This window comes from Orbilia oligospora (assembly GCF_000225545.1).
Source record: "Orbilia oligospora ATCC 24927 unplaced genomic scaffold scaffold00076, whole genome shotgun sequence".
Taxonomy (NCBI): Eukaryota; Fungi; Ascomycota; class Orbiliomycetes; order Orbiliales; family Orbiliaceae; genus Orbilia; species Orbilia oligospora.
Genome location: NW_011645633.1, coordinates 799,081 through 823,381, shown reverse-complemented (window position 1 = coordinate 823,381; position 24,301 = coordinate 799,081). Strand labels below are relative to the sequence as shown.

At 43.4% G+C, this 24,301-nt stretch overlaps 9 protein-coding genes across 9 annotated transcripts; 4 read left to right on the top strand and 5 right to left on the bottom strand.

The window, feature by feature from the left end:
- Positions 1 to 1,052: 1,052 nt before the first annotated feature.
- On the bottom strand, positions 1,053 to 3,227 carry AOL_s00076g230 (uncharacterized protein; the record flags this gene model as incomplete). Its single annotated transcript, XM_011122783.1, has 5 exons — positions 1,053 to 1,680; positions 1,733 to 1,863; positions 1,933 to 2,475; positions 2,566 to 3,117; positions 3,201 to 3,227. 5 exons carry the CDS (start codon positions 3,225 to 3,227, stop codon positions 1,053 to 1,055), a joined length of 1,881 nt encoding a protein of 626 aa, XP_011121085.1.
- A 1,029-nt stretch (positions 3,228 to 4,256) lies between these two features.
- Positions 4,257 to 6,270, bottom strand: AOL_s00076g229 (uncharacterized protein; the record flags this gene model as incomplete). The annotated part of the gene is made up of 5 exons (XM_011122782.1): positions 4,257 to 5,525; positions 5,594 to 5,680; positions 5,747 to 5,818; positions 5,897 to 6,012; positions 6,087 to 6,270. The coding sequence occupies 5 exons, from the start codon at positions 6,268 to 6,270 to the stop codon at positions 4,257 to 4,259; spliced, it is 1,728 nt and encodes a 575-aa protein (XP_011121084.1).
- A 1,074-nt stretch (positions 6,271 to 7,344) lies between these two features.
- Positions 7,345 to 9,885, top strand: AOL_s00076g228 (uncharacterized protein; the record flags this gene model as incomplete). Its single annotated transcript, XM_011122781.1, has 2 exons — positions 7,345 to 7,776; positions 7,864 to 9,885. 2 exons carry the CDS (start codon positions 7,345 to 7,347, stop codon positions 9,883 to 9,885), a joined length of 2,454 nt encoding a protein of 817 aa, XP_011121083.1.
- Positions 9,886 to 10,350: 465 nt separating this feature from the next.
- Positions 10,351 to 10,988, top strand: AOL_s00076g227 (uncharacterized protein; the record flags this gene model as incomplete). Its single annotated transcript, XM_011122780.1, has 2 exons — positions 10,351 to 10,513; positions 10,615 to 10,988. The coding sequence occupies 2 exons, from the start codon at positions 10,351 to 10,353 to the stop codon at positions 10,986 to 10,988; spliced, it is 537 nt and encodes a 178-aa protein (XP_011121082.1).
- A 1,690-nt stretch (positions 10,989 to 12,678) lies between these two features.
- On the top strand, positions 12,679 to 14,382 carry AOL_s00076g226 (uncharacterized protein; the record flags this gene model as incomplete). The annotated part of the gene is made up of 5 exons (XM_011122779.1): positions 12,679 to 12,693; positions 12,834 to 13,016; positions 13,100 to 13,255; positions 13,334 to 13,924; positions 14,008 to 14,382. The coding sequence occupies 5 exons, from the start codon at positions 12,679 to 12,681 to the stop codon at positions 14,380 to 14,382; spliced, it is 1,320 nt and encodes a 439-aa protein (XP_011121081.1).
- A 410-nt stretch (positions 14,383 to 14,792) lies between these two features.
- On the bottom strand, positions 14,793 to 15,407 carry AOL_s00076g225 (uncharacterized protein; the record flags this gene model as incomplete). Its single annotated transcript, XM_011122778.1, has 1 exon — positions 14,793 to 15,407. One exon carries the CDS (start codon positions 15,405 to 15,407, stop codon positions 14,793 to 14,795), a length of 615 nt encoding a protein of 204 aa, XP_011121080.1.
- Positions 15,408 to 15,706: 299 nt separating this feature from the next.
- On the top strand, positions 15,707 to 16,153 carry AOL_s00076g224 (uncharacterized protein; the record flags this gene model as incomplete). Its single annotated transcript, XM_011122777.1, has 2 exons — positions 15,707 to 15,780; positions 15,847 to 16,153. 2 exons carry the CDS (start codon positions 15,707 to 15,709, stop codon positions 16,151 to 16,153), a joined length of 381 nt encoding a protein of 126 aa, XP_011121079.1.
- Positions 16,154 to 18,146: 1,993 nt separating this feature from the next.
- AOL_s00076g223 (uncharacterized protein) lies at positions 18,147 to 18,807 on the bottom strand (the record flags this gene model as incomplete). The annotated part of the gene is made up of 2 exons (XM_011122776.1): positions 18,147 to 18,271; positions 18,366 to 18,807. The coding sequence occupies 2 exons, from the start codon at positions 18,805 to 18,807 to the stop codon at positions 18,147 to 18,149; spliced, it is 567 nt and encodes a 188-aa protein (XP_011121078.1).
- Positions 18,808 to 21,605: 2,798 nt separating this feature from the next.
- AOL_s00076g222 (uncharacterized protein) lies at positions 21,606 to 23,561 on the bottom strand (the record flags this gene model as incomplete). Its single annotated transcript, XM_011122775.1, has 4 exons — positions 21,606 to 21,632; positions 21,715 to 22,257; positions 22,338 to 23,344; positions 23,429 to 23,561. 4 exons carry the CDS (start codon positions 23,559 to 23,561, stop codon positions 21,606 to 21,608), a joined length of 1,710 nt encoding a protein of 569 aa, XP_011121077.1.
- Positions 23,562 to 24,301: the final 740 nt, after the last annotated feature.

Sequence of the window (24,301 nt, the reverse complement as noted above, 5' to 3'; positions counted from 1 at the left end):
AAAAAAGGTGTCACGTCATGGTAAGTTCTCGACCGTCGCAAGATCAGGTCATTTAGTGCCCGTTTCACTAGATTCTTTAATCTCTTCATCTCTAAAAGTTCCGACAGACGCGCAAAGAGAGAGACATTTAAACGACGACGCGATAGTGAATAAAAAAAATATAAAAAAAGGAGAAATACAAGCCCGACGTTCCTACTTGTGCATGGGGGGCACAGCTTAGGTAGCTAGCTGTACCTTGTCTGTAAAACAGCTTGAACAGCTTGAAGCTATATTCCAACCAATCGTTGCTTCGTGGATCCGGATACATAAAACCGCATTTCAATATGGCATTTCGATATGGTATCATATGATATGATATGACAAGACATGACATGACATGACATTGGAGTATAAATATAAAATGAGATATGATAATTCGATAGAGAAGGATAAGTAAGAGTAAATCAAAGAGAAAAAAAAATCATAGGTCTAGCCTATCCAAGGGAACAATAAAAGATGAGAATAGAAATCGAGCATCTCGAAATTGCAATTGCACCAGCACTCGCAGCAGACATCATACCAAAAGGAAACTGTAATCGATCCAGACAAGACGTAATATAGTTAGATTGTTCATACCTGTATATCCTCCGACATGCCCCTCCCTCTCAGCTTCCCCCGTGTATACTTCGAAGCTTCTCCTCGTAACGTAATCGATCGCCCCGTCGGTATCGTTCCGCCCGAGTCAAACCGAATAGACCGTCCGACCCCGATATCGACACCAAACGTGAATGTAGAAAAATTGAATAAATTAAAAAAAAAGAACTGAGAGGAAAATCGCTTTTAAATCTGTTACGGTCAATCCAGCAAGGAAAATGATCAAAAAAGAGAACAAAGTCAAAGACCATCGTCAGAATCCTCTCCAATCAATTAAAATATTTCAAAATCAAAATTGGAAAGGAAAAATGAAAGAAAGAGTGAATAAAAGATGTGTCCAAATGCATCGCACCGCAAGCCAATTTGCCTACCGTCAAATATTCATTCAGTTCATCCATATCATATCATATATCATCCTTCTACTCTTTTCCGTTCGTCACCGGTTCCTCAACCTCCTGATCTGAAAACAAAGGTTCAGCTGCACCGTCCTTCCCAAGATTCACAAAAGCATCACCCTCTCCGACAGCTTCTCGTTTCCCGGGTTTAGTACCGTTCGATGTTTCCGGCTTCCCTGCCGCCTTAGCCGTCCCTGTCCCGACAGCACCATCTCCCTTCATCATATCCGCGATAAGCGTCCTCTCTCTATCCAATCCTCGTCTCCTAACCTGCAAACTCTGCATGTGACCCGCGAGACTAGCGTCGGAATCGGTGCTCATTCCCGGGTTAAACGGTTTATTAAGGACCCATGGGTGTTCTAGCGCTTCCTCGACCGTAATCCGCTCATCAGCGTCGACCGTCAACATTCTATCGATTAGATCTAGTGCCGCATCGCCAACGGAATCCCAGTAAGGGCTTGGGTAATCGAATCGTCCTTCTTTGATCTGGTCTCGAAGGTTAGGCGGGGCCAATTCGTCGCTGAAAGGTGGGAACCCGCAGAGGCAAATATAGAGTACGACGCCGAGCGACCAAATATCAACTGCTTTCGTGTACTTCCTGTTCCTAGAAGGCATAAGTATCTCAGGGGCGACGTAGGACGGTGTGCCACATCTATAACCTATTAGTATGCAATATTATCGAGTTTTGGTCCTGGGGAACCTACAGTGAGGTAGTAAACGAATCTTCACCGATAATCTTCGCAAGACCAAAGTCTGCTAACTTGCACGTCAGATTCTTGTCTGTTAAGAGAATATTCTCCGGCTTGATGTCGCGGTGAACGATATTTCTCTCGTGCTGTAACCACCGATTAGTCATTTGACTCTCTCAGAGCTTCAATAAGAAAAGAAATAATATGGTAATTACCAAATACTTCAACCCATTCAACAACTGGACAAAGATTTTCCTCGTCTCATCTTCGCTCAATTTCCCTTTCTCAATAATCAAATTAAACAACTCTCCTTCCGAGGCCAACTCCAAAACCAAGTAGATTCCATCATCTTCATCAAATGTTTCCTTCAAACACAAGACGTTAGGATGGTGAACACTCATCAGCACCGCAATTTCCTGCTGTAGCCCCAGTTGACCCCGTCCGTCGTCCTTTCTACGTTTCTTAAACACTTTAACTGCATACTTCGTACCTGTACTCTTCTCGATCGCTACGAACACAGTTGCGAAGTGTCCAGATCCTAGGGTACCATTGGCGGGCAGTTCGAAGTTATCGGAGAAAGAACCCGTTGCTTGCTGTTGTGGGTAACGGAACATGAAACGAACACCATCGACGAGTTTTATTTCGTCGCCGTTACGGAGTTCGCGGCGATTATTACGGCCGACGTTGGAGCCGCCGATGAAGGTGCCGTTTGACGAAAGATCTTCGATTATAGCCTTTGATGTTTTCCCGGAGATTTCCTGTTTTCCATAATACCTGTTATCAGTAAACCGATTCTTTTTTCTTTTTTTTTGAATAACAACATATAAGAATTTTAGAATGTGAAATACCCTGAAAATAACACAATGCCGATTCGACACCGTCGGCTGGGTCAATCGCAAATCACATTCCAAATGTCTCCCGATAAGATACCCACTAGGCGCTCCCTTCCCACCTTTATCAGCAGCGCCACTCCGTCCTCTCGGCTTCTTAAACCCGGAAATCGGCTCATCATCACAAGCACTTCGTTTCTTCAAGGTCAATACATCTCCAAGCCCCAAGGACTTATCCATATCCAACGGTAAAAGATAACCCCAAACATCACTATTTTCAGCCGGAGGTACCGCAAACTGCGAAGCAACTTGTGTGGCTAGCTGTGTTGCTTCCCAGTTCACTTGTGAAGGCGAAGGAGCCGGCGATGGAGATGTTGTGGCGGCGGTTCCGGTGGCTTTGAAAAAATGTTCCTGTTTTGGAGTTTTTAAAGCATCCACCAGTGGTGTCGGAGGGGTTGGTTCTCGGATTACAGCTATCGATGAGGCTTTGGCCTGTAGACGACCTGAACGGCGGGGTTTTTTGGAGGAGTGGTTGGGATCTGTGGCTATTTCCTGTGAGGGGGAGAAATCCTGTATATGTTCTTCAATTAATAATCCTGTTCCTTTCTATAAAGAGAGAGGACTCGTCGCGAGAGATTTAAAAGGGATCATACAAGATTCCTCTTCTGAGAAGCCGACATGGCGTCGTCGCGTAAAGTGGCAGCGAAAAAGAACGACGCGTCTCGATGTGATTATGAACCACTCTGGTATTTTAAATTGGAGAAGTTCTGGAAGTGGTAAAGTAAGTATGTAGTTGGGGAGGGAATAAAAGATGGGGGATGGTTCGAGTTCGAGTCAGATTCGATGGTGGTTTTGGAGGTTTTCTTAAGGCTGTTTCTGCTTCTGCTTCTGCTTCTTCTTCTGTCAGGCGAACCCGACCAGCCAGCCCAGCCAAGCAATCAAAACCGTCTGACGGAACTTCGGGTCAATTCGACTTTTAGTCTAAAACACCACGCTATGCTCTACTGAGTATAGACAGTACTGGTAAGATTGCAATGGCGATGAGGATACCCAGCTAACTTCTTTCTTTCTTTCATTCTCTCTTTCTCTTTTCCTGTGAGGTGAAGCAATCCTTAACTATTAACAGATGCTTGTGATAGAAGATCGAAGGAGAGGCAGACAAGAGAGCCTGGAATCCGCCGCTTCTACTGCTCTGCACCGTGCAGCAAAGCTAACCCGGCAGTAGTTAGTGTCCAGCCTAGCCCGTCCCGGTAGCCAAAGATGCAAAGGCAAAGACCGAAGGGAATGCAAGAAACCATTCGGATGCCGACCCTTAACAGTAAACCAACTGTGCATAAATGATTATGACTCTGACAGCCTTACTCCACTTTTTTTTTTTTTTTTGTCTTTCTTGACTAACATTGTGTGATAGCTAAAATGCAAAATCTCCGCCGGCTGGGAGTACATAATTGGACGAGCTCGTGCATTTTTTAGATGCATGATGAACCCGTGACTGCGCGTTCCAGCTGGAGCGCGTCCGGATGCGTATATTCCTTGCGGTTGGTCAGTTTCTACTTTGCCAGGATGGGCAGTACATATGGTGGCTACTACTACTTTGTAGGCTAAGTTAAGGTATGTGATATTTACAAGGCTTATGTACATGACATCGTCTCTCCTCTCCTTTTCCCATGCATTTCTTTCGCAAGGTGAGCCTTCTAAGCTGCTATATCCTACATATCCTCCTCCTTAATAGGAAACCTCGGGAAAACCTGGGCTTTCGTCCCAGAAGCACTGACTCCGTACTCGAAATCCGCCCCCAAAACCGCCTTCTCCCACGTTCTATTCTTCGCATCCACGTTTAATAAGGTCAATAGCTTTTCCATCTTCCCTGGCATGAAGGGTTGTAACAATATTCCCGAAATCCTCAGTGCCTCTGCCGCAGGGTATAACATGTAACTCCTAATCGCCGCCTGTTCGGCGTCCCATAATTGAGTCGCATGGATATACTTATGCGTCTCCGACACAACGTCCAAAATCTCCCTTATCGCATTTGAAAAATCCATAACTTCCATCCTTCCGTCAACTCGAGATCTCAATCCATCCAGTGTTTCGTACCGTAACCTGTTATACAACTGTGACATTTTCTCGTTCAATTCCACTTTTCTACCTTCTTGTTCGCATTTGACAGCGTCCGAGACACTGTACTTCGCGGAACAAACCCGGGTTAGGAGACTTCCGATTTGACTTCCTAGATATTTCTTATATTTATCTTCAATCTCTTGGTTAGAATAGTCTCCGTCTTTGCTAATACCCCCGTCGATGCAGAGATAGAATCTCATTGTATCAACCCCCCATCGTTTAATAGCATGGAAGGGGTCAACCACATTCCCATCGCTTTTTGACATTTTCTTCTTCGACATTGTCCAATGTGCATGACTGAGTATCTGTTTTGGAAGTTCAGCACCAATGGCTAGCAAGAACGCCGGCCAGTAGATACAATGGAATCGAATGATATCCTTCCCTATAATTTGAAGATTCGCAGGCCAGACCGTTTGATCCGCCGGCGTATACGGGTATCCCGTAAACGTCAAGTAATTTATCAAAGCATCCAACCAGACATAAATCGTTTGCGAGGGGTCTCCAGGGACAGGAATGCCCCATTCCAACCTTTCCCTAGGACGGGAGATGGAAAGATCTTCTAACCCTCTTGATACCTCTGCCTTTAGCATATCGTATCTCTGGGAAGGGAGTAGCCAGTTTGGGTTTTTGTCGTAGAACTCAAGGAGTTTTGGACCCATTGATGAGAGGTTGAAATGGTAGTTTTCTTCCGACATCCATTCGACGGTTTTTCCGGTTTCTTTGGAGACGAGGATTTCTTGCCCTGTGGGTGGGTGGATTGTCTTTTCGATTCCGGTTTCTGGGTAGAAGGCTTCGTCGGAGATGGAGTACCAGCCTGAGTGTTTTTTCAGGGAGATGTATCCAGCTTCGCGGAGGACGCGCTAGATTTTAACATTATGTTAGAATACTGATGGTGGAAAGGTGGTATCAAGGAAGGGGTTGTATATACCCAAACTTGCTCGACAGCGGTCTGGTGGTCTGGATCCGTAGTTCTTATAAACCTGTCATAGCTAATATTTGCAGTATCCGCCAGTTTCTATTCAACCATTAGTATCACAATCTCCTTCAAACCGCCATATATACCAATATACCAAAAACAAACCTTAAATGTTCCCGCACCAGTATCACAAAACGTCTTCGGGTTCACACCAGCAATAGTAGCCGCCTGTTGAATCTATACATCTCCAGAATATCAGTTTTCCTATCAAAAATATACCCTCTTAAAAATAAATCAAAAGAAGCACTCACGCACTTTCAACCCATACTCATCAGTTCCAGTCAATAATCTCGCCTCATTTCCCTTTAATTCCTGCCATCTCTTAACTACATCCGCAAGAACGGAAGTATACAGATGACCAATATGTGGGGCTAATGCATAACCATAACCAGATTAGCAACTACATCAACTTTTTTTCCATATATCCGGATTATAGATATCGTACCAGCATTGACATAATATATCGGGGTGGTAATATAATACGGCTTCTTATCCACCGAAGCATCAGAAGATTGATACCTTCTCGTTGTTGTAAGAATTCGAATTGGAGTTACAGCTCGTCGCGGGATTACTCGACGCCAGACTGGCGAGTGGAAGACAGCTGAACGGGAGCTGTGGGGTAGAAGCATTATGAATGATAGTAATAGTAACAGTGGCGCATTATTTCAGCGCGCGCTGTGGTACTAATACTTGGGTTCTAGTACCTATAGTTTACGGTTTGGATTCGGAGGGAATTGCAACTGTGCTTTGTCGTTGAGAGGAAGTTGCTGGTAAGTTGAATGTTGGAGTTTGAGAATTGCGCTGGTATGGAAGGGAAGGAACTGGCGAGGATTGGTGGAGGATTCGGTTAGGATTGCCGTGCTTTGTTCCTTCGCTTCGTTGCATTTTACATGCATCCTTCCACCACCAAGACAATCCTTGATGAACAATTCGATTCACAGTTCTTTGAGGCTGAAACTTTTTATGATAAAGACGAAAAGTAATGCTTCGTATTTACTATACACCAGTCAAAGCCGAAAATGGCATTTCATAGACGGCGATTTCCAATGGCCCTGGCCAAGGATTGAGAATTATCGAAACTGTAATAGCAATTCTACAACATCAATAACGGAAAACGCAGGATCGCCACCATTTTCCAGCTCACCAATCACTCAATCATTTGACAGCAGAATTTTCCAGGGCAAAGAGATTAAAAGGGAAAAACAACGGATAACGGCTCAGAACATTTAACGAATCCGCATATGCATATGCACGCCAAAGCGGTTTCCAAGATGGGGAACAGAGAAACTAGGTTTAATTCTCAGGTTTCTGAGAACTAAGCGACTGCGCTACATAGGACCGCTGGCTTGGTGATATTAATCCAAGGTTTGGTAGTGGGATTTCTGATTTTTTTTAGTCTCGTGGTATATTGAATCTATATTTGAGATAGTTTATTATAATATGTATTCTGTGCTATAGATAAAAGTGATTAAGATGTTAGGACTCCTCTCTTGGTAAACTATGAGTATTATATATAGGGGGAATGGATCTCGCTCTGCCAGCTATGAGGTTGGATTTAGGGCAGGCAATCATTTACGGTCGCCTCTGGATAGAACGAGGCCTCTAATATAATACTATACTATATTATCTTTTGTTTTTGATATCTAGTTTCTCTTCATATTACTGAAAAATCTAAGACTACAGTACTATAGTACTAACCCACGATGGAGGAGAAGTCAAAACCCGTGGCTGAAGAACTTATGGGCGAGAAGCCAATTCCAGAAGAAGAATTACCCTCAAAATCCCAAGTAGAATCTTCAGTCTCCGCAACCAAACCAGAATCCCCCCCAAACGGTGAAGCAAACACGGAGACAAATATAACAGCCAGTGTCGCAAATAGGATCGGCTCACTCTCTTCACTTCTGTTCTTGGGTAGTTCGTTATTCGCCATCGGTTGCATGGGATGGTTCGCATTCCTCTGGTGGGGAACTGTCGATAATTCACTATGGCATGCTATTATTATACGTGACTGGGCTGTTCGAGCTATTTCTTTGCCGTCGTCGGTGTTTAGAATGGCTGTGACACTCCAGGCGAGTCAATGCTTATCTATGCTTGCTGCGCTTGCGATTGAGAAGTCGATTGTTCCTCTTCCTAATGTAAGTAATCTACGTCCCTTACTTATGTCCGAGTGAGCTGTGCATGATTGATCTTGATCATGATACTTATTTTACTCTCATAAATAGCTAGCATCGATTTCTATGATGCGCGCGACACCCCCCAGTTCGACAGAGACCCTTCTCAACTTCATATACCCCCTCATAAGAAACACACCCGGAATCCGCCAATTAAGCACCCTATCCATCGTCTCCCTCACATCTTTAATCGTCCTAACTTCGTCTATCCTCGGATTCACTTCCACAATCCTACTATCAGACGTAGTCGTACAACCCATACCTTCGGAGAGCATGGAAGTCAATGTCACGATAGATTACAAATGGAACGAAAACGGCGCAGGTCCAGATGAAATCATCTACGAAGCTAGAGATTTTCGATATACCCCCGCACAAGCGAATTCATATTGGAAGACCGGACCGGCGAATTTCCCTGCCTTTGCGGAATACTTCGTGGAAGCACCGGTTGTGCCGGGGATTGTTGATACGGGGACTACTCTTCGTTCTTTCATCCCTTTTTCTAATGCGGATGATCGTAGTAGGTTGAGACATTATAAAGGTAAAGCGGTGGTTTGGGATGCCAGGGTTGTGTGTCAGAAACCACAGATTTCGGGGTTTAGGGTATATACGGATGACAGTGGTAATGTAGATTTGGCTATTGGCGGTACTGTTAGAAAGACTGTTTCGTCTGATATGATACAGAACGCACAACCAGAGGCAACGACTTTTTTCTGCGGCATTAGCGATCCGATTTCGATCTGCCAACTGCCAAATTCAAATATTGGAAGCGTGGGAATTCATCTCGAGTACTATGACTGGCCTCCTCTTGCATATGGCGGTGGCTTGAAGAGTGAATTCAGTACTGCAGACCGGAAAACAAGAAACGGAGCGGCATATCTAATTCTAAACCAAACTTTCGGCCAAAGCAGCTTCCTCGATGAGAACCCCGAATGGGCAGTAATTGGAAACGCGGACGGTAATCACGGAGTCGAAATAACCATCGTTGGGACACTTTGTTACACCCCCTTGGATGTCGTCGACCGCGATGTCGAGATTTCAAGAGCTCAGACCCAACCCGAGACCGAATTCGCCTCCTACCAAGTCCTCCCTGAGTATGAAAGGGCTTTCGATGGTCCATTTGTTGGGATTAATTCTGTAAAGGGTACTTATACCTTTGAAAAGGTACTACCGCTACTACTACCCAGCGAACCGAACAAAGGTCCTGAATCTCGGGGCGTTTTCAATTTACTACCCTCCGAGGCTGGTTGGGCCACTCCCGAGTCCGAAGCCGTGGGTTCCGATGGACCTTGGCCATCCCGTACCAATCTAACCAGACCCGATCAATTACACTTCCTCGCCGATGCTCTCCATCTAAAATACCGAAAACCATTTGCTCTTCAATTCGAAGAAGAAGGTAATTACGAAATATATGGGAACTTCTCCGTATCCTTGAGCGAGGCCTTTTCACAATTGGAGGTTGCTTACGGTATTGGATCCTATATCATCGGTGGCAAGGATTGGCAACAGGATTTATTCCGTGCTGTCAAAGACCATCCTAAAGGAAACGTCGCGCTAGCTTTACAATCAATCCTGACAGTAATAGCTAGTAACGCATACTACAACAATATCCAATTACTTCCTCGCCAGGAAACAGTATCAGTGATTAGTTTCCAAAACGTCTCGTCTCCTGGGGGTCCATACGGTACTCGCCGCGGTGGAGAATATGCTCTAGAACAACAAGGTCTATTCAGCAACCGTGTCAAAGGTCGTTTCCCAGTTGGTTATTCTATAGTCGCTTCTGTATTAGGTTTCCAGATTATTTTGGCAGCTGTAATTCTTGTTCGTTTCCTACGGGAGACTACCTTGACACGTATTGGTGATCCATGGCAGGCTTTGGCACAGATTGCTACTGAGGAGTTTGAGGGATTGGAAACGATTCTGGAGCTTAGTAAGAGAGTTGATACGGATAGAGAGGCTGTGACTAAGGAGATGAAGAGCTTGGGGGTGGATGAGACTCTGGTGGGAGTAGAGCAGCATGATCGGTCTGCTAAGTTGATCCATAGAGGGGGGAGAGGGGGTGCTGGGGCGGCTTGATGTTGTGAAGATAGTAATGTAATGAGTCGAGAGAGTGAATACCTGTTGCTGTATGGCAAATGATAATAAGAGTGCTGTCTCATAACCAATGGCTTTGAATATTATGTGATAATTGCGTTGCATGTTGTATTATGAAAATCCAAAAGAGGAAATATAATTACTGACAAACAAATTGAAGCAACACGCGACGAGTCAAAGCTGCGACTCCAAAAGAATTTCGCGCCGCGCTATGAAGCTTCCTCGGAGCTATCTCCAACATCGTCATTTACCACATCTACCCCCCAACTTACCGCCACAAACAGCCCCACCTCGAAGCTCTGGGGAATTGTGCTATCTAAGCACCGGTCCCTTCTATCATGGTAAGTACAGATATCCTTACCTGCTTTCTCAGCGTCGTCGGTACCACACCACCATTGCTGTCGATATCTCCAACTTCACTCTCAACCCCAACATCGAATCTTCATCATGTCAGGCAAATCTGTATCCCAGGCCAAAAGGCCTATTCTTCGCTACTCCCATACTTATGCTCCATATCCAGCTGCTTGTCTAACCCGTCCTTCTCCTTCTGATCAGGCTCAATCTCAAACCTCCATCGAGGGGGACATCCTCATACAGCTTTCTTACAGTGGTAAATAAAATACCTTTCTAAACAAAATAAAAAAACTTAATAAACTATATAAAAATATAAAAAAATCTAATAAACAATCTTCGTTAATACGTAACTTCCAGCTGCAAAAACCTTTGTCACGAACTATTACACGGACCTACAAGCCGCCCGCACCAAGCTCAAAGAATACTACGCCCCCACCCCTTCCATCTCCTGGAACGGCAACGATCTTTCCGGCGGTGCAGCAGATGTAGAGAAACTACACACCGAAATGCCAGCGGCCACATATGAAGTCCAGTGCTTCGACGCCCAACCTCTGACGCCCAACGGGAAAGGGCAGTGTTCGATCTTGTTGACTACGAATGGATACGTGAAGTTTGGTAACGAGAAGGACGCCCCATCCCGAGGGTTTTCGGAGACGATTACCTTGGAACCTGATGATTCTACACCGGTGAAGTTTTTGATCAGTACACAGTGTACTAGATTTGTTTTTTAGGACTGGAGGGATCTAGCTAGTGTGGTGATAGTTCACTATGCTGGAGACCCCTCCTAGGAGTTACTTTCTTTCCTTCCTTATTTTTCTTTTTGGGTTCCTTTCTGTGCATACCTAAGTAGAGAGGGTGGTGTTACCGGCGTTTTTTAATCTGTCTGTCACCTGGCTTGAAGTACATATCATGGAGCGGGTTGACTGTCAAGCGGGTTTATCGCTTGAAATGTATAATTACTATCTGTCGGAGAGTATATTTGTTCTTCGCAGAGTAAATACTGAAGACCCATGGTGCGCCGTCGGGGAACCCTTCACAGCTCAATTCCCTTCTCGTAATTCTCTTCACATTGGAATCTTTTCATCGATGCTAACATGACTAACCGACCTTACTAGAAAGCTCGCCGTTCTAAGGTTCCGTCGAAGGTGAGATAGATCGAGACGCCGGTAACGGGGTCTATACATTAGATAGACATATCGCACAAGCCATGCATATCTAGGCATTCTAGTTTTCCGAGACGGCTCAAAACCATCGTATCCAGTGTTGCATATATTGCTTTAACTTTTCCTTCTGCAGGATCCGGACAGGTCATCATCCGAGTAATTCCTACATGAGTGATCAAAAACCACCACCTCCTCCTCATTCTATTACATAAAAAAGAAGCCTTGATATTACACAATCAGAACACAATGCTGCCAAAAATCCCGGTCGACTGAGCGGGGCAATGTGTGGAGATTTATACTAAACCTTGAGTGGGAGGCTAGGAAAGGAGTCATTTGAATCGTTTATAGTATTCGAGATGCATACTTATGTATATCTCGAAAATGAGAGATATGCTTCTATACTTACATGTATATATTCCTGCGACTTCGGAGATGTGTGTCTAAGTACTGTAGACTTCGGTTTTGATCAAAAGTATATTAACATTTATGACAAATTGATTATTCAAGTACAGTAATATGTATGCCCTTGGAAGCGGGAAGCCGTTTGGCTAAATCTAAACCAGTACTTGCCGTCGATACAACTATATGCTTTCAGAATACGAGACTATGTACCATGTTCAATGGCTTTGTGGCTGGGCTGGGCGTCTTTTATAAGACATCAATATAAGAACAATACATCCACAGTATACAGTATTTGAGGAGTCCAGCGACGAGGTAATCCTACGGCCCCCCACTACGAGATCCGAGCTACCGAGATTATCGTACCCAAATAGATACATATGTCTCTACCAAATCCCAACCTCTCGGGAGTGTCTAGACCCGTGGAGCTATAATTCAATTAACGATAAATTAATAATTAACATTCAGATCCTGTCCGGTCCAATACATTTCCCGCGCCAGCGCCATAGAACAAAGCAATAATATGCAACATGACGTTGTGTTGGAAGCTTGGCTGGCGGCACTTTTTCATTTGAGCTCGTTTTTTCCAAGCTAACAAAACACGGTTTCCTTTGGTCGGACGTAAAAAACACGTTTTAAGCCTCTCCAATCCCCCACCATCATCACCCTTTTTCTGTCATCCACTTCCTCCCTTCCAATCTAACGAGAAAGAAAGAAGAAAGAAGAGAGTGGAGATTATTCTCGGGATCTTCATCTTAATAATTGTGGTTTTTTCGCTGGTCCAGCTGGTTTCTTTCTTTCTTTCTTTCCTTTTTGGTAGCTTCCGGACAGCAGGTTAGCTGTACCGACCTTTTTCAGGATGGATATCTTAGCCGTAAGTTATTTACCGGTCTCGAGATCTCGTGACTATAACATAACCCCCCCATCATCCCCCACTATCTTTATTATAGATCTATTGATCATCTTGCATTTGATATCGCTAACCTTAAAAATTTCTTAAATTCGATACATCAGAACCTAGCAACATTCTTCGATCGTCCTTTGTTCCCATGGAAGAAATTAATCCTCGGCTTCTCCGTCGCTCAGTATTTATTCGAAACCTACCTTTCGGCTCGGCAGTATAAAGTCCTTCGGAAGGATAAGATTCCAAATCAGTTGGATGGAGCTGTTGAGAAGGAGGTTTTTGACAAATCTCAAGTATGATATCATAACAATCCATATGATATATATTGACTTGGAGGAATTTATAGAGGGACTAATCTAATGGATGGAAAAATTAGGCATACGGTCGAGCAAAAGCGGATTTCGGATATATCAAGGGTCTTTACGGTCAATTGCAAAACGTCGGGTTTATCGTCTATGATGTGCTTCCAAAGCTATGGGGATTCACTGGGTCTTTGATGCTTACTTATGTTCCGGCTAGATTCAATGGCGAGGTACTATTCCATCAGTCGTCAATACTACATTCTTTATATCATATCGAAAATACTAATGAAAAGAGAGCGGAAATTTAGATCACACACTCTATCATCTTCTTCTTCATCTTCAACCTCATTGTCACCGCTCTAAACGCTCCAATCGACTACTATTCTCACTTCGTCCTCGAGGAAAAATTCGGCTTCAACAAGCAAACTGTCGGTCTGTGGTTAACCGATATGATAAAGGGTCAAGCTCTTTCCATCGTCTTCGGCGCACCCATCTTGGCAGGATTCCTCAAGATCGTTCAATCGTTCGGTACAAACTTCTTCTTCTACCTCTGGGCTTTCGCAGTCTGTGTCCAAGTTACCATGATCACTATCTACCCGCTCTGGATTCTTCCGTTGTTCAACAAACTCACACCGTTGGAACCTGGCAAATTGAAGACCGAAGTCGAGGCTTTGGCTGATAAGTTGAAGTTCCCGTTGAAGAAGCTTTATGTTATCGATGGATCTAAGAGGAGTGCGCATTCTAATGCGTATTTCTATGGTTTACCGTGGGCTAAGCATATTGTTATCTATGATACTTTGATTGAGAAGAGTGAGACGGAAGAGGTTGTTGCTGTTCTTGCTCATGAGCTTGGTCATTGGAGTTTGGGACATACTACCAAGTTGTTCTATATCGCTCAGGTATTTCTTATCTTCTTTCCCTTTTTCTCTCTATTCATACAAGTTAAATATACTAATACACTTTCGTGACCCTCAAAAAACAGTTCCACATGTTCTACATTTTCGCCTTATTCTCCGTCTTCATCAACAACCGTTCCCTTTACCGATCCTTCGGTTTCCATTCTTCCCACCCAATCATCATCGGATTCATTCTTTTCTCCGATGTCCTGGCACCGATGGATACTCTTGTCAAATTCTTCTTGAACATGGTCACCCGAATGTTCGAATACCAGGCCGATGCGTTTGCGTTGAATTTGGGATTCGGAGATATGTTGGCGAGCAGTTTGATTAAACTGCAGGTGCAGAATTTGTCGACCATGGATGCGGATTGGATGTATTCGAGTTATCATTATACGCATCCGATCTTGACGGAGAGATTGGGAGCGTTGGGATGGAAGGGACAGCAGAAGAAGCAGTAGGTGTGGATTTGGAGTATTGGAGGTTTAGAGAAGAAAAAGGAAAAGAAAGAAAAGTTAGATGCTACTTTAGACTTTTTTTCTTCTCGGTGGTTGGTTAGGTTTAGAGGAGCGTTTTAGATGTTGACGTGGATTGAGGAATGAGAAGCGACAGACAACAGACATATGATATGATAAGATATGATATGCTGGTGGGTTAGAGAGAAGCGGTGTATTAGTGATATGTTTTAGAAACATCAAAAAACAAAAAATGTGAATGGAAAAGTAATTCGATCGAATCAATCATACCTTCTGGTGGAAGCTCCGTATACCTTTCCGTAGTCATCACTGATAATATATTTCATATAACCCAACTCCAACCGTTATTCTCGTCGTCTTCACCGTCGCCGTCGTCCTCCTCATAGCTAAAATAGCTACTCCCTCTCAGCCGCCCTCTCGGCTTCTTTTCTCTTCTTCTCCTCCTTCATCCTGAGTTTCTTCAGTCGTTTCCTCTCCTCCTTATCAACCACCACAGCTACCCCTTTCAATTCTTTCTCCTCTTTCTCCATCATAACCTCAACATCCTCCTGTCCCTCTTCAGCCTTCTCAACATTCTGCAATTCCCTCATCAAAACACCTTCATCTTCATCTCTAATCTCTTCCGCAACTTCTAGATCTTCAACAGTTTCATACACCCTCTGTCGTTCCGATTCCCCACCTTCGTCTGTATCTGGTTTTGAAAATGTATCTTCCAGGTCTAGATTGCTATTATTGTTGATGATATTATTGTCGATAGTATCGATTTCGACATCATCGGCAATGGCGATGAAATGGGAATTTGCAGCGGGACCGTGGATTCCGCGAAGAGATAATTCGAGCTTTTTGAGAGAGGCGGTGGTACCGGCGTCGTGAGAGTGGGACCAGGGTTGGGAGGAAGAGGTGGAGAGGAGGTATGATTGGAGGTGGGAGTGGGCTTCGTCCAGAGGGATTGGATTGGAGGAGAGGATTGTGGTTGGAGTGCGCGGGGGGGCGGGGAGGTAGCGGGACATCTTTTTTAGTATGATAATGGTGGAGAGTAGTTAGGTGAGTAGTTAAGTGAGTGGGAGGTGGAGGGGAGAGAGAAGAAAGTTGTCGCGAAAATTTTAGTTTTTTTAAAAAAATTAGAATTTTAAGCCGCATTCGCTGAACGGCCGGGGTTGTTGCATTGGACTTAATCTTCAAACCTCACTCAACCTTCAACTATCACTATCCCCACCACTACCATCCATCATCATCAACCACCATCACCATCACCAATCAAACCAAACGGATCGATCTTTAATACAGTCTATCTTAAAAGAGACAAGCAATGACGATTCTCACACTCCTTCGCCGTCCGGCAATATCCTGTCTACGATCCACAGCTTCATCATCATCACGAAGGTACACCCCCCCTCCATCCCTCACAACCCAATCCAATCCAATATAATACTAACCCTCTCCATCTAGAACATTCACATCCCTCCTCCGAACTCCAACCACCATAATCACCCTCCAAACCCGTCCAACCCTCCATTCTTCACCCACATCCCTCATCCCACAAACCACATCATCAACATCACAAACAACATCAACATCACTACTCCTCCCACTACAGGGTCTAACACAAACCCGAGGTCACAGACGAAAAACCTATAACCCATCTCATATCGTTCGAAAACGCAGGTTTGGGTTCTTGGCTAGGTTGAGGAGTAAAACGGGTAAGAATATCTTGAAGAGGAGGAAGGCGAAGGGGAGGAAGATGTTGACGCATTAGATATATATATATATATATATATTTCTATAATATCTATATACTATCTGTAATTCTGTCTTTTTAAGGAGGAGTTTGTACATATGGGGAGGGTGTATTATATCTTGATCTGGGATATATATTAGAGTTGATGTTGATGTGTATATTTAGGACTGGAAGTGTACATATATACTAACTACTATCAATCATAAACTACAATCATCTATATCTCCAACGATATCGATATCCCTATAACTTCGAGGAATATATATATATATATATATATACACGAAATACAGTGTATATAACTTCTATCAAACCCTCTCCAGCCAGTCAGAAGAGAGAGAGAAAAAACAAATACCAAACCACCCTTTAAAACCAAAAAAAAAAAAAAAACCAGCATATCTAACCGACCATATCAACCAAAAACCAGGCCCACCTTCTTTTTTCTTTTTCTTACTTCCCCAAATGTATGTAAGTCAGTATGTAACAGACATAGATAGTATTAGTACTATCTAGAAGAACCGAAGACCCAAAAAGATACAAAATTACCCGGATAAGTCAGTCAGTCAGTCAGTAATGATAAGACTGCCTCGCCCATCAAATCAAAGCTACCGCTGTAATAAACAGTATAATCCACCGTTGAAAAACAAAAAAGAAAAAACAAAAAAAGAACCACGGCTGGGATCCAATCAAACATCATCCTTTTCTACCCTTCCAATTGCCAATTGGGGCTGTTCATGTCGAAACGTTTAGATACGTAATTATATAACGTAACAAACCTTTTTTCTCTCTCTGCAGCTTTCTTTTGCATGTTGGATGGAAACCCACCCTTTACATACTTACATACATATGCATTGATTAGGTTAGATAAAATGGTGGAGATATGATGCATATGTTCACATGGAAGGTAAGTCGGTAGTATTATAGTATAATACTCGAGGAGATAGGTAGAGAAAAGGACTACTGAATGGGATTCGCTAAACATGTAGACCCTAGCATTTGGCCATCGAACGAAGACATAGTAATAGTATACTACTGGTAGATGTATAATATATATAAGATGGACTTATAAAACTCTGACGCCCGGTGATATCATAAATGTATATCGTACATACATAATGCATTAAAACCACACTTCTCAGAGAAACCGAAAAAGCCACAGTCGACAGAACTACCCACTCACTCACCCACTCACTCGCAAATACTAACAGAAAAAAGGACAACTGATCGAAAAAAATTCAACTTCAACTTCAAAAAAGAACGAGCATAAGTTAGAAAAACAGTTGGTGAGTTATTCAAGTAAGTACAGAGCTACTTAAGTAGTGGTTAGTCAAAGAAACGGAAGTTCTGTTTTATATAAAAAAAAAGTGAATAATTTTTTTTAATCCTCCTTTCGTTCCAAATTTCTTACCCTTTGATATTATAAAATACCGCCTGCTTCCTATCTCTCTCTCTCTCCAGTTGATATACCCTTCAACTTATTAAAACACCGCTTCAATCGATCCATCAACAAGAATATAAAATAAAATATATAAAAAAAAAGGAAAACACTAGAACTCGCAGATATGACAAAAGTGAATAAAGCATCGTAAAGGGCAAACGCCATTAACAGCATTAATTCCCAGAAGCCGAACAAGAAAGCAAGAAGAAGAAGAAGAAGTAAAGAACATCATGATAATAATACCCCAGAAGATAGACAAAATAAAAATAAAATAAAAATATCCCATTTCCATTGCATAGCAATCAAAACGAAGTTTCCCATACCATAAAAAACCTTAAAGGAGTGGAAAGAATAAACCCCAGGGCTGCTCCATTATTGACTCCCCGTTTCCCAAATCCATATCCAATGAAAGAAGAAGAAAGACCTAACTGACGAAAAAAAAAAGAGGAATGTCCCACGTGAGAAAGAACGCGAGAAAGAAAAGGCGTGGTCCATGTGTTTAAAAATAAATAGGAACCCTTAAAAAAAAAGAAGGCGATCGAATGCCTGATGAAAAAAAGTGAGAGAAAAACTTCAAAAGTAGAAATCTCCTTTCAACATCCTCTCCTGAACCTCATCATGCTTAGGAGCAGCATGGTGAGGTGGAGGAGGTGGAGGAGCCATTGATTCTTGAGTAGCCCTATGTTCATTCTCCGGCTCTAACAAAAACAATTAAAAAAATTCAAAGGTCAGTATATCCGTATTTTCAAAAAAAATAAAATAAAATAAAAATAACAAGATAGAGGGACTAACCACCTTCGCCAACAGTTCCAAAACTCATACTCCGTTTAACATCCCTCAAAGCCCTCGCTCCAAAACTAAGCCGTCTAGCAAAACTCCCGCTAGATGATCCAGGTGGAGAAGACGTCATATCGACATCTCGTTTTTCGTCCGCGTCTACATCGATCGGAGAACTGGCACTGGACGAAACAGAGCTAATGCTTGCCCTACGCCCTCCTCCACTACCGGGAGTATATCCTCCAAACCATGGTGTTGGTGGTGAAGTTCCTGTGAGACCGGTACCACCGGAGTAGGACATTCGACGACGGTGGTTGGCCTGGGCTGCTGCAGAGGTGATTGGACCGGGGTAAGTTGAGGATTGTGGGGGGCGGAAGTACTCGGTTATGGAGCCTCGACGTTGGGGGTACGAGGTGGCAGTAGAGGAGGAAGGATTTCCGGATGATTGGGAGGACATGGTGTTTTCTTTTTGATTTTGATTTTAAAAAAAAAGATGTAGAGTAATTAATCAAGAATGTTTAAGAGAAAAGAAAGAGATATCGGAGGAGAAGAAGGAATTCCAGGAATTAATCTCAGGGAATTTAGCTTTGTGGATTCAAGACAATATCGCTGGTTCTGTTTCTGTTGGCTGTTTGTTGTCTGATGTTTGTGATTCTGTTCTGTTCTGTTCTGTTGGTGAACAAAAAAAAGGTGTTGTCCTTTCGCGTGTCAGAAGCACAGCAGCGTATTTGGTGTAGCTTGCGTAGCTTTCTTTGCTCAGCTCCTTCAGCTTCCCTTTTCTTTTAAATCCCAAAATCTCCACGACAGAAAAAAAAGCTTAAAAAATGATAATATCTGGAGGGGAAACGAGGATAGAGAGAGTTATGATGTAGCAGAGAGGGAGAATTGAATAAAGAGAAGAAAGAAAGAAAGAGGGGGGAGGTGTGGTGGATTTATATCAGAAAGGCAAGATCGGTGAACGTGAGACGATTCAAGCACAATTAACTACTAGTTACTACCACCAGCCTAACTTTACAACCATTGCACAGAATACAGAAAATACAGGATGCATGCATGCACAAGAGAGACTTCTTGATCAAGAAGTCCACTATACACACAATCCGGGGAAAAGACAGGGAACTGCCAGGGAAAGGGTTAAAAAAAGGGAGGGAGGGAGAGAAGAGAGGGTGATTAAACCCAAAACCCTCGAGGGTCTATGATAGACACAAGAGCTAGCTAGACAAGCAAGACTCAATCAGATCAATTCAATAAGAAGCACAAGAAGAGGGGGGTGTCCAGGCTAGCGCAAACCGTCGAAGCTTACCAAGAAGGTAAGGTTAGCGCAAATGTAAAATTAGTGGAATATGGGGTAAACTTCACACATTCCTCGATTGTATCTGCAAGAAGATGGATAAACTTGCCCCATCCTTGTTTATCATCCTCGAGTACATATGTACTCCAATAGAGGCAGCATGCATGTTGTTGAATGTATCTGTGCTTGGTATACATAGTACATGTACATGTATATGTATACGTATACGTTGTATCATCTCTTATTTCATGACATGCTGTGCACACTGTCAATCAATCAAAGAAAGTTCAATCGATTTGACTCGATTCGATTAAATTAATTAGAACCGTTGACCGTTGAGCTGCCCCTCCTCCTCATCCATACCTAAGAAGTAACATAGCTAGGATTCTTTCTTCCCCCCGGCTCGAATTTCCTGCTTGCTTTGCCCGATCGTTGGTAAACTTGCCCCCAAAGAACCCATATTAGCGAATAGAATTCAAAGGAAAAGGTCAGAAAGAGAAAAACAGGCGAACCTGCCAAACCACAAAAGCCTGAAACCTTGCAAGCGCAGAGGTTAATTAAGTTAACTTAACTTGCGGCGGCGGCGGATTTAACCATATCATATGTCCATGAACGTGAACCATACACACAGTACGTACAGGATCTGGATTGAAGATTCAAAAAAAGTATAGTGACCCAGACTAGTCTAGAACTACTTTTACTACATTTCCCCCCCTCACCTCGATTTTGAACCTTTTTTTTTGCACATGTCAATTCAAAGATTATATTTGGCTTCTTCTCCTTCTCCTTCTTGTTATTTTTTTGGTTTCGTTCTTTGCCCTTGTACTTTGTCTTAAAAGTTGTCCTTTTCCAGGTTAGGGTGAAATCCGAACAACCAGCCAACGAGGACCCTCTTTTTCGAACTTTCCAATATACATAGACTACTAAGCATACTAAGTAAGGATACCAAGTTATACATATAATATATGCCATCCGCAGAAACATTCTGCCGGAGTCGACTCGACTGCGCGGGCACAGCCTTGCTGCTTGTGCATTACATCCATCACATATAACAGACATACATAGTACATACATACACATTAAACATCTAACGTACTGTACGTATCCACACATACGCACATTCCGGATATCCTCAAGCCGGAAGGTCGTCACGAAGCCAAGGTTAATTAATTCTTAAACCCCTTCCTCCTTGTATATACTTCACTTCAAGTTACAGTACTGCAGTACATACATACTTTATATGTATAATGTATAAGTAATTAAGTATACTTTTCTGCAGATATATCTATGAATCCTAGCTGCTACTATCCACACCACCCCCTTTCCCTTTCCCTTTCCCTTTCCCTTTCCCTTTCCCTTTCCCTTTCCCTTTCCCTTTCCCTTTCCCTTTTTTCCCTATCCCTTCCCTGTCCAGGGGGGACGACGTACGACACTCTTCTTCTTTTTGCGACATGACAATTTGCGGGGGTTGCATGGTCCTGCTTAGCTTAGCTCAGAACCAAAGGAAAAAACGATCGATCGATGTTTTCTAACTTAGCTGACTTAGCTTAACCCAACACAACTATACAAAATGCAACAGGAAAGGGAAAGACGTAATTATCCCGTCAACCTTGCATTTATGCTGCATGCATGCAAGCATCTTCACGGCTTTGGTATTCTAGACTTCATTTGAAGGTATATATGTACTTAAGTAGATATACCATTCCCTTCTTGGGATTAATATTCAATACTAACTAACCTTCTTCGTTCTTTTTGTTATTATCAATCTACCGAAGTTTGTAGAAGTAGATAAGGAGGAGAAGATTAAGGTAGATAATATGTAATAATAAATATAATATATATAGAAATATGTATATTATAGAAGCTAAGTATTTACAAATGAGGTCCTCTCTCTTTCCCCCCTTCGTTTATGTACACATTTTCACATTATACTCCCCCCTTTCCTCACTAGCCTTTAAGTATATTTACAAGCACTGGTAGTAGTATGGGTTCTAAAGAGAAGAAATTTAAAAATTAGTAAAACCGTTCATAACTTTAGGAATATATATATTTTAGAGAAAGGGAAAAACTTACCAAAACAGTGCAAGTATATGGCGACTCGCAAACAGTTGGTCCAGTGAACCCAATACCACCGCACTGTCCCCATCGCGAAGCGACAGCAGTAGGAGTAGCGCTGGCGGTAGTAGATCTAGTAGTAGTAGTCGAGGTCCTAACAGCAGTGGTAGTAGTGGTGCTAGGAGTAGTAGTCCTAGACGAAGAAGTAGTAGTCCTGCTGCTGGTAGTAGTAACAACAGGGGTAGTAGTCCTGCTGCTGCTGCTAGTGGTAGTTGGGCGAACGCTGGTGGTAGTGGTGGTGCTGGTGGTGGTTGGGTTCTTCCATCCTTGGATTCTGTCGAGGTTGAGAACGTAGTCGTGGTTGAAGACAGACTTGAGGAGGTCGAGGGAATTCCATTGGCCGCCGGAGATGAAGTCACCGCTCCAGATGCAGAAGTAGACCCAGTCGGCTTGGTAGAGTTGGAGTTGGACGGGGTCCATGATGGAGCCGATTTCGGTGGCGGCAATGATCTTCTTGTCGTTGACGAGGCCGAGGAGGGAGTTATAGGTGGCGGAGATTGGCTATTATTGTTAAATATCATATATTAGTTACGGTACCAATACCATTGAGATTTTGCTAAAAAAGGGGGGAAAAAACTTACGCCGTGGTCACCCTGAGTATAAGTATCAGCGCTGACAATATCGATCGTAGCATCACCAGGATACCAATCCTCAGCAACAGAGTTCCAAATCCAGATCAAATTCTTAATTCCGTGGTGGGTGGTAAGACGGCTGTAGACCAAATTCCACAACTTCTTGCAAGCCTCTGGTCCCTGAGCTCCCCACCAGAACCACTTACCCTCAGCCTCGTGCAAAGGCCTCCAGAGAACTGGAACACCAGCCGCCTCAAGTTTCTTCAACTGAACAGCAATGGTATCGATATCGTGAAGGATGAGTGTATAATTGGCATTAGTCGTATCCGCGAGAGCAGTGGCGACATTGAAGTCAGTAGCAGCGGTATAGAAACCGGACCACCACCTCTGCTCGGGAGTATCATAAAGACCAACGGGGGCACCCCAATGCCAGCAGAAAGTAACAATACCACCACGGGCAGCGAAGGCAATAGCCTTATCGACATCAGTGCTGACTGCACCACGCGAGGTACGCGAATCGGTGTAATCCATCAAATCGAGACCAAGGATCGCTGGTGTCTTTCCGACATTGCTGGTAACCCAATCGAGGGAAGCTTGGTCTTGCTGACCGGAGAGGATCTTCTTGCCGTAGATGCTGCCGAGGAACTTAAGCAATGCCTTGGCATCAGAGTTGGCAGCTGGGTTAACTGGGGTAGTGCTGATCTGATGGGGTCCCCTTGGGGTGGATGGGGTAAGTGTGATGGCGTCAATGAGATACCATCCCCAGTTGTTCTGGATCTGAATGGTGTTCGATCCGGCGTTCAAAAGAACCTGTCCGGCGGGGACGGTGACCCAGCTGGTGGTCGCGGGGAGGAAGACTTGTCCTCCACCGGCTCCGTTCAAGACGACAGTTGTGTATTTATCGCCATATGGACCATTGTAGATGATCTTGAGATCGTAAAGACCCTGTGCAGTGCTGGTGACGGTAAACTTGATCTCGTCACCGCTGGTATCGAAACCTTCGACGTATCCGGTACCTATTATCGAAATTAGATATATTAGCATCTATCTACACCATTTCCCTCAATCCTCGAACAGAATCCAATGGATTAAAAACATACCGGTAAATCCAGTAACAGTAGTTCCAACAGTAACACCAGTCAAGGCCGCAGACTCAGCTTGATAAGTCACCGTCTGAGCCGACGAAGACCCAGCCAAAGCGGCGAGGATAAAAGGCACAAGACCCAACAACATCTTTGCTTCCTATCTCTCTCTATAAGACAAGAAAGACAATAAAAAAGAAAGAAAGAAAGATATATATATATGTACAACTGAACAGATCAACTACCCGTGCCGCAAACAAGGAGTTGAAAAAGAAGAGGGATGTAATATCAATTCACTGGAATATCCTGTATACTTATACACCATCCTTCCCCATACCATCTTTGATCAATGTTAAACATTAATATAAAAAAAAAGGCATTTATTCCCATGATCCCCCATTAGCTGATCTGACCATCGGATGAAAAATCCAGGAACAACCATCATTGAACCCGGTAGACTTTGCCTTCGGAGCTTGAAGCTCCGAATTGCAAATTTGGGATCCGGAAGGAAAAACTTATGATACCGGGATGTCGGAAAAAACATAAGTGGAGTAGCTAACTAGCTGAGCCCATTGTTTTTCTTTTACATAGTACTTCGAGAACAAAGACAAGACGAAAGAAGGAGGAGGAGGGGTTAGATATCACGGGTCCAATGCAAATGCAGATGCAGGTGCAATGTTCTACTCGATCTTAGCCTCACATGTGCGCTTCAAACCAACGTGCTCGCCACAATCTTCTAAACAAGCACCCCAGCCACGCAAACCTTCTGGTTCCTGAAAGCTCAGGTCCCCAAACTGTGGATCCCAAACCAAAAATCCGAAGAAACCGTCTATGCAGGATATGTCCAAATCTTAACTTCAAGAGCAAGTTAAATCCCCACCCCCTTCCTAT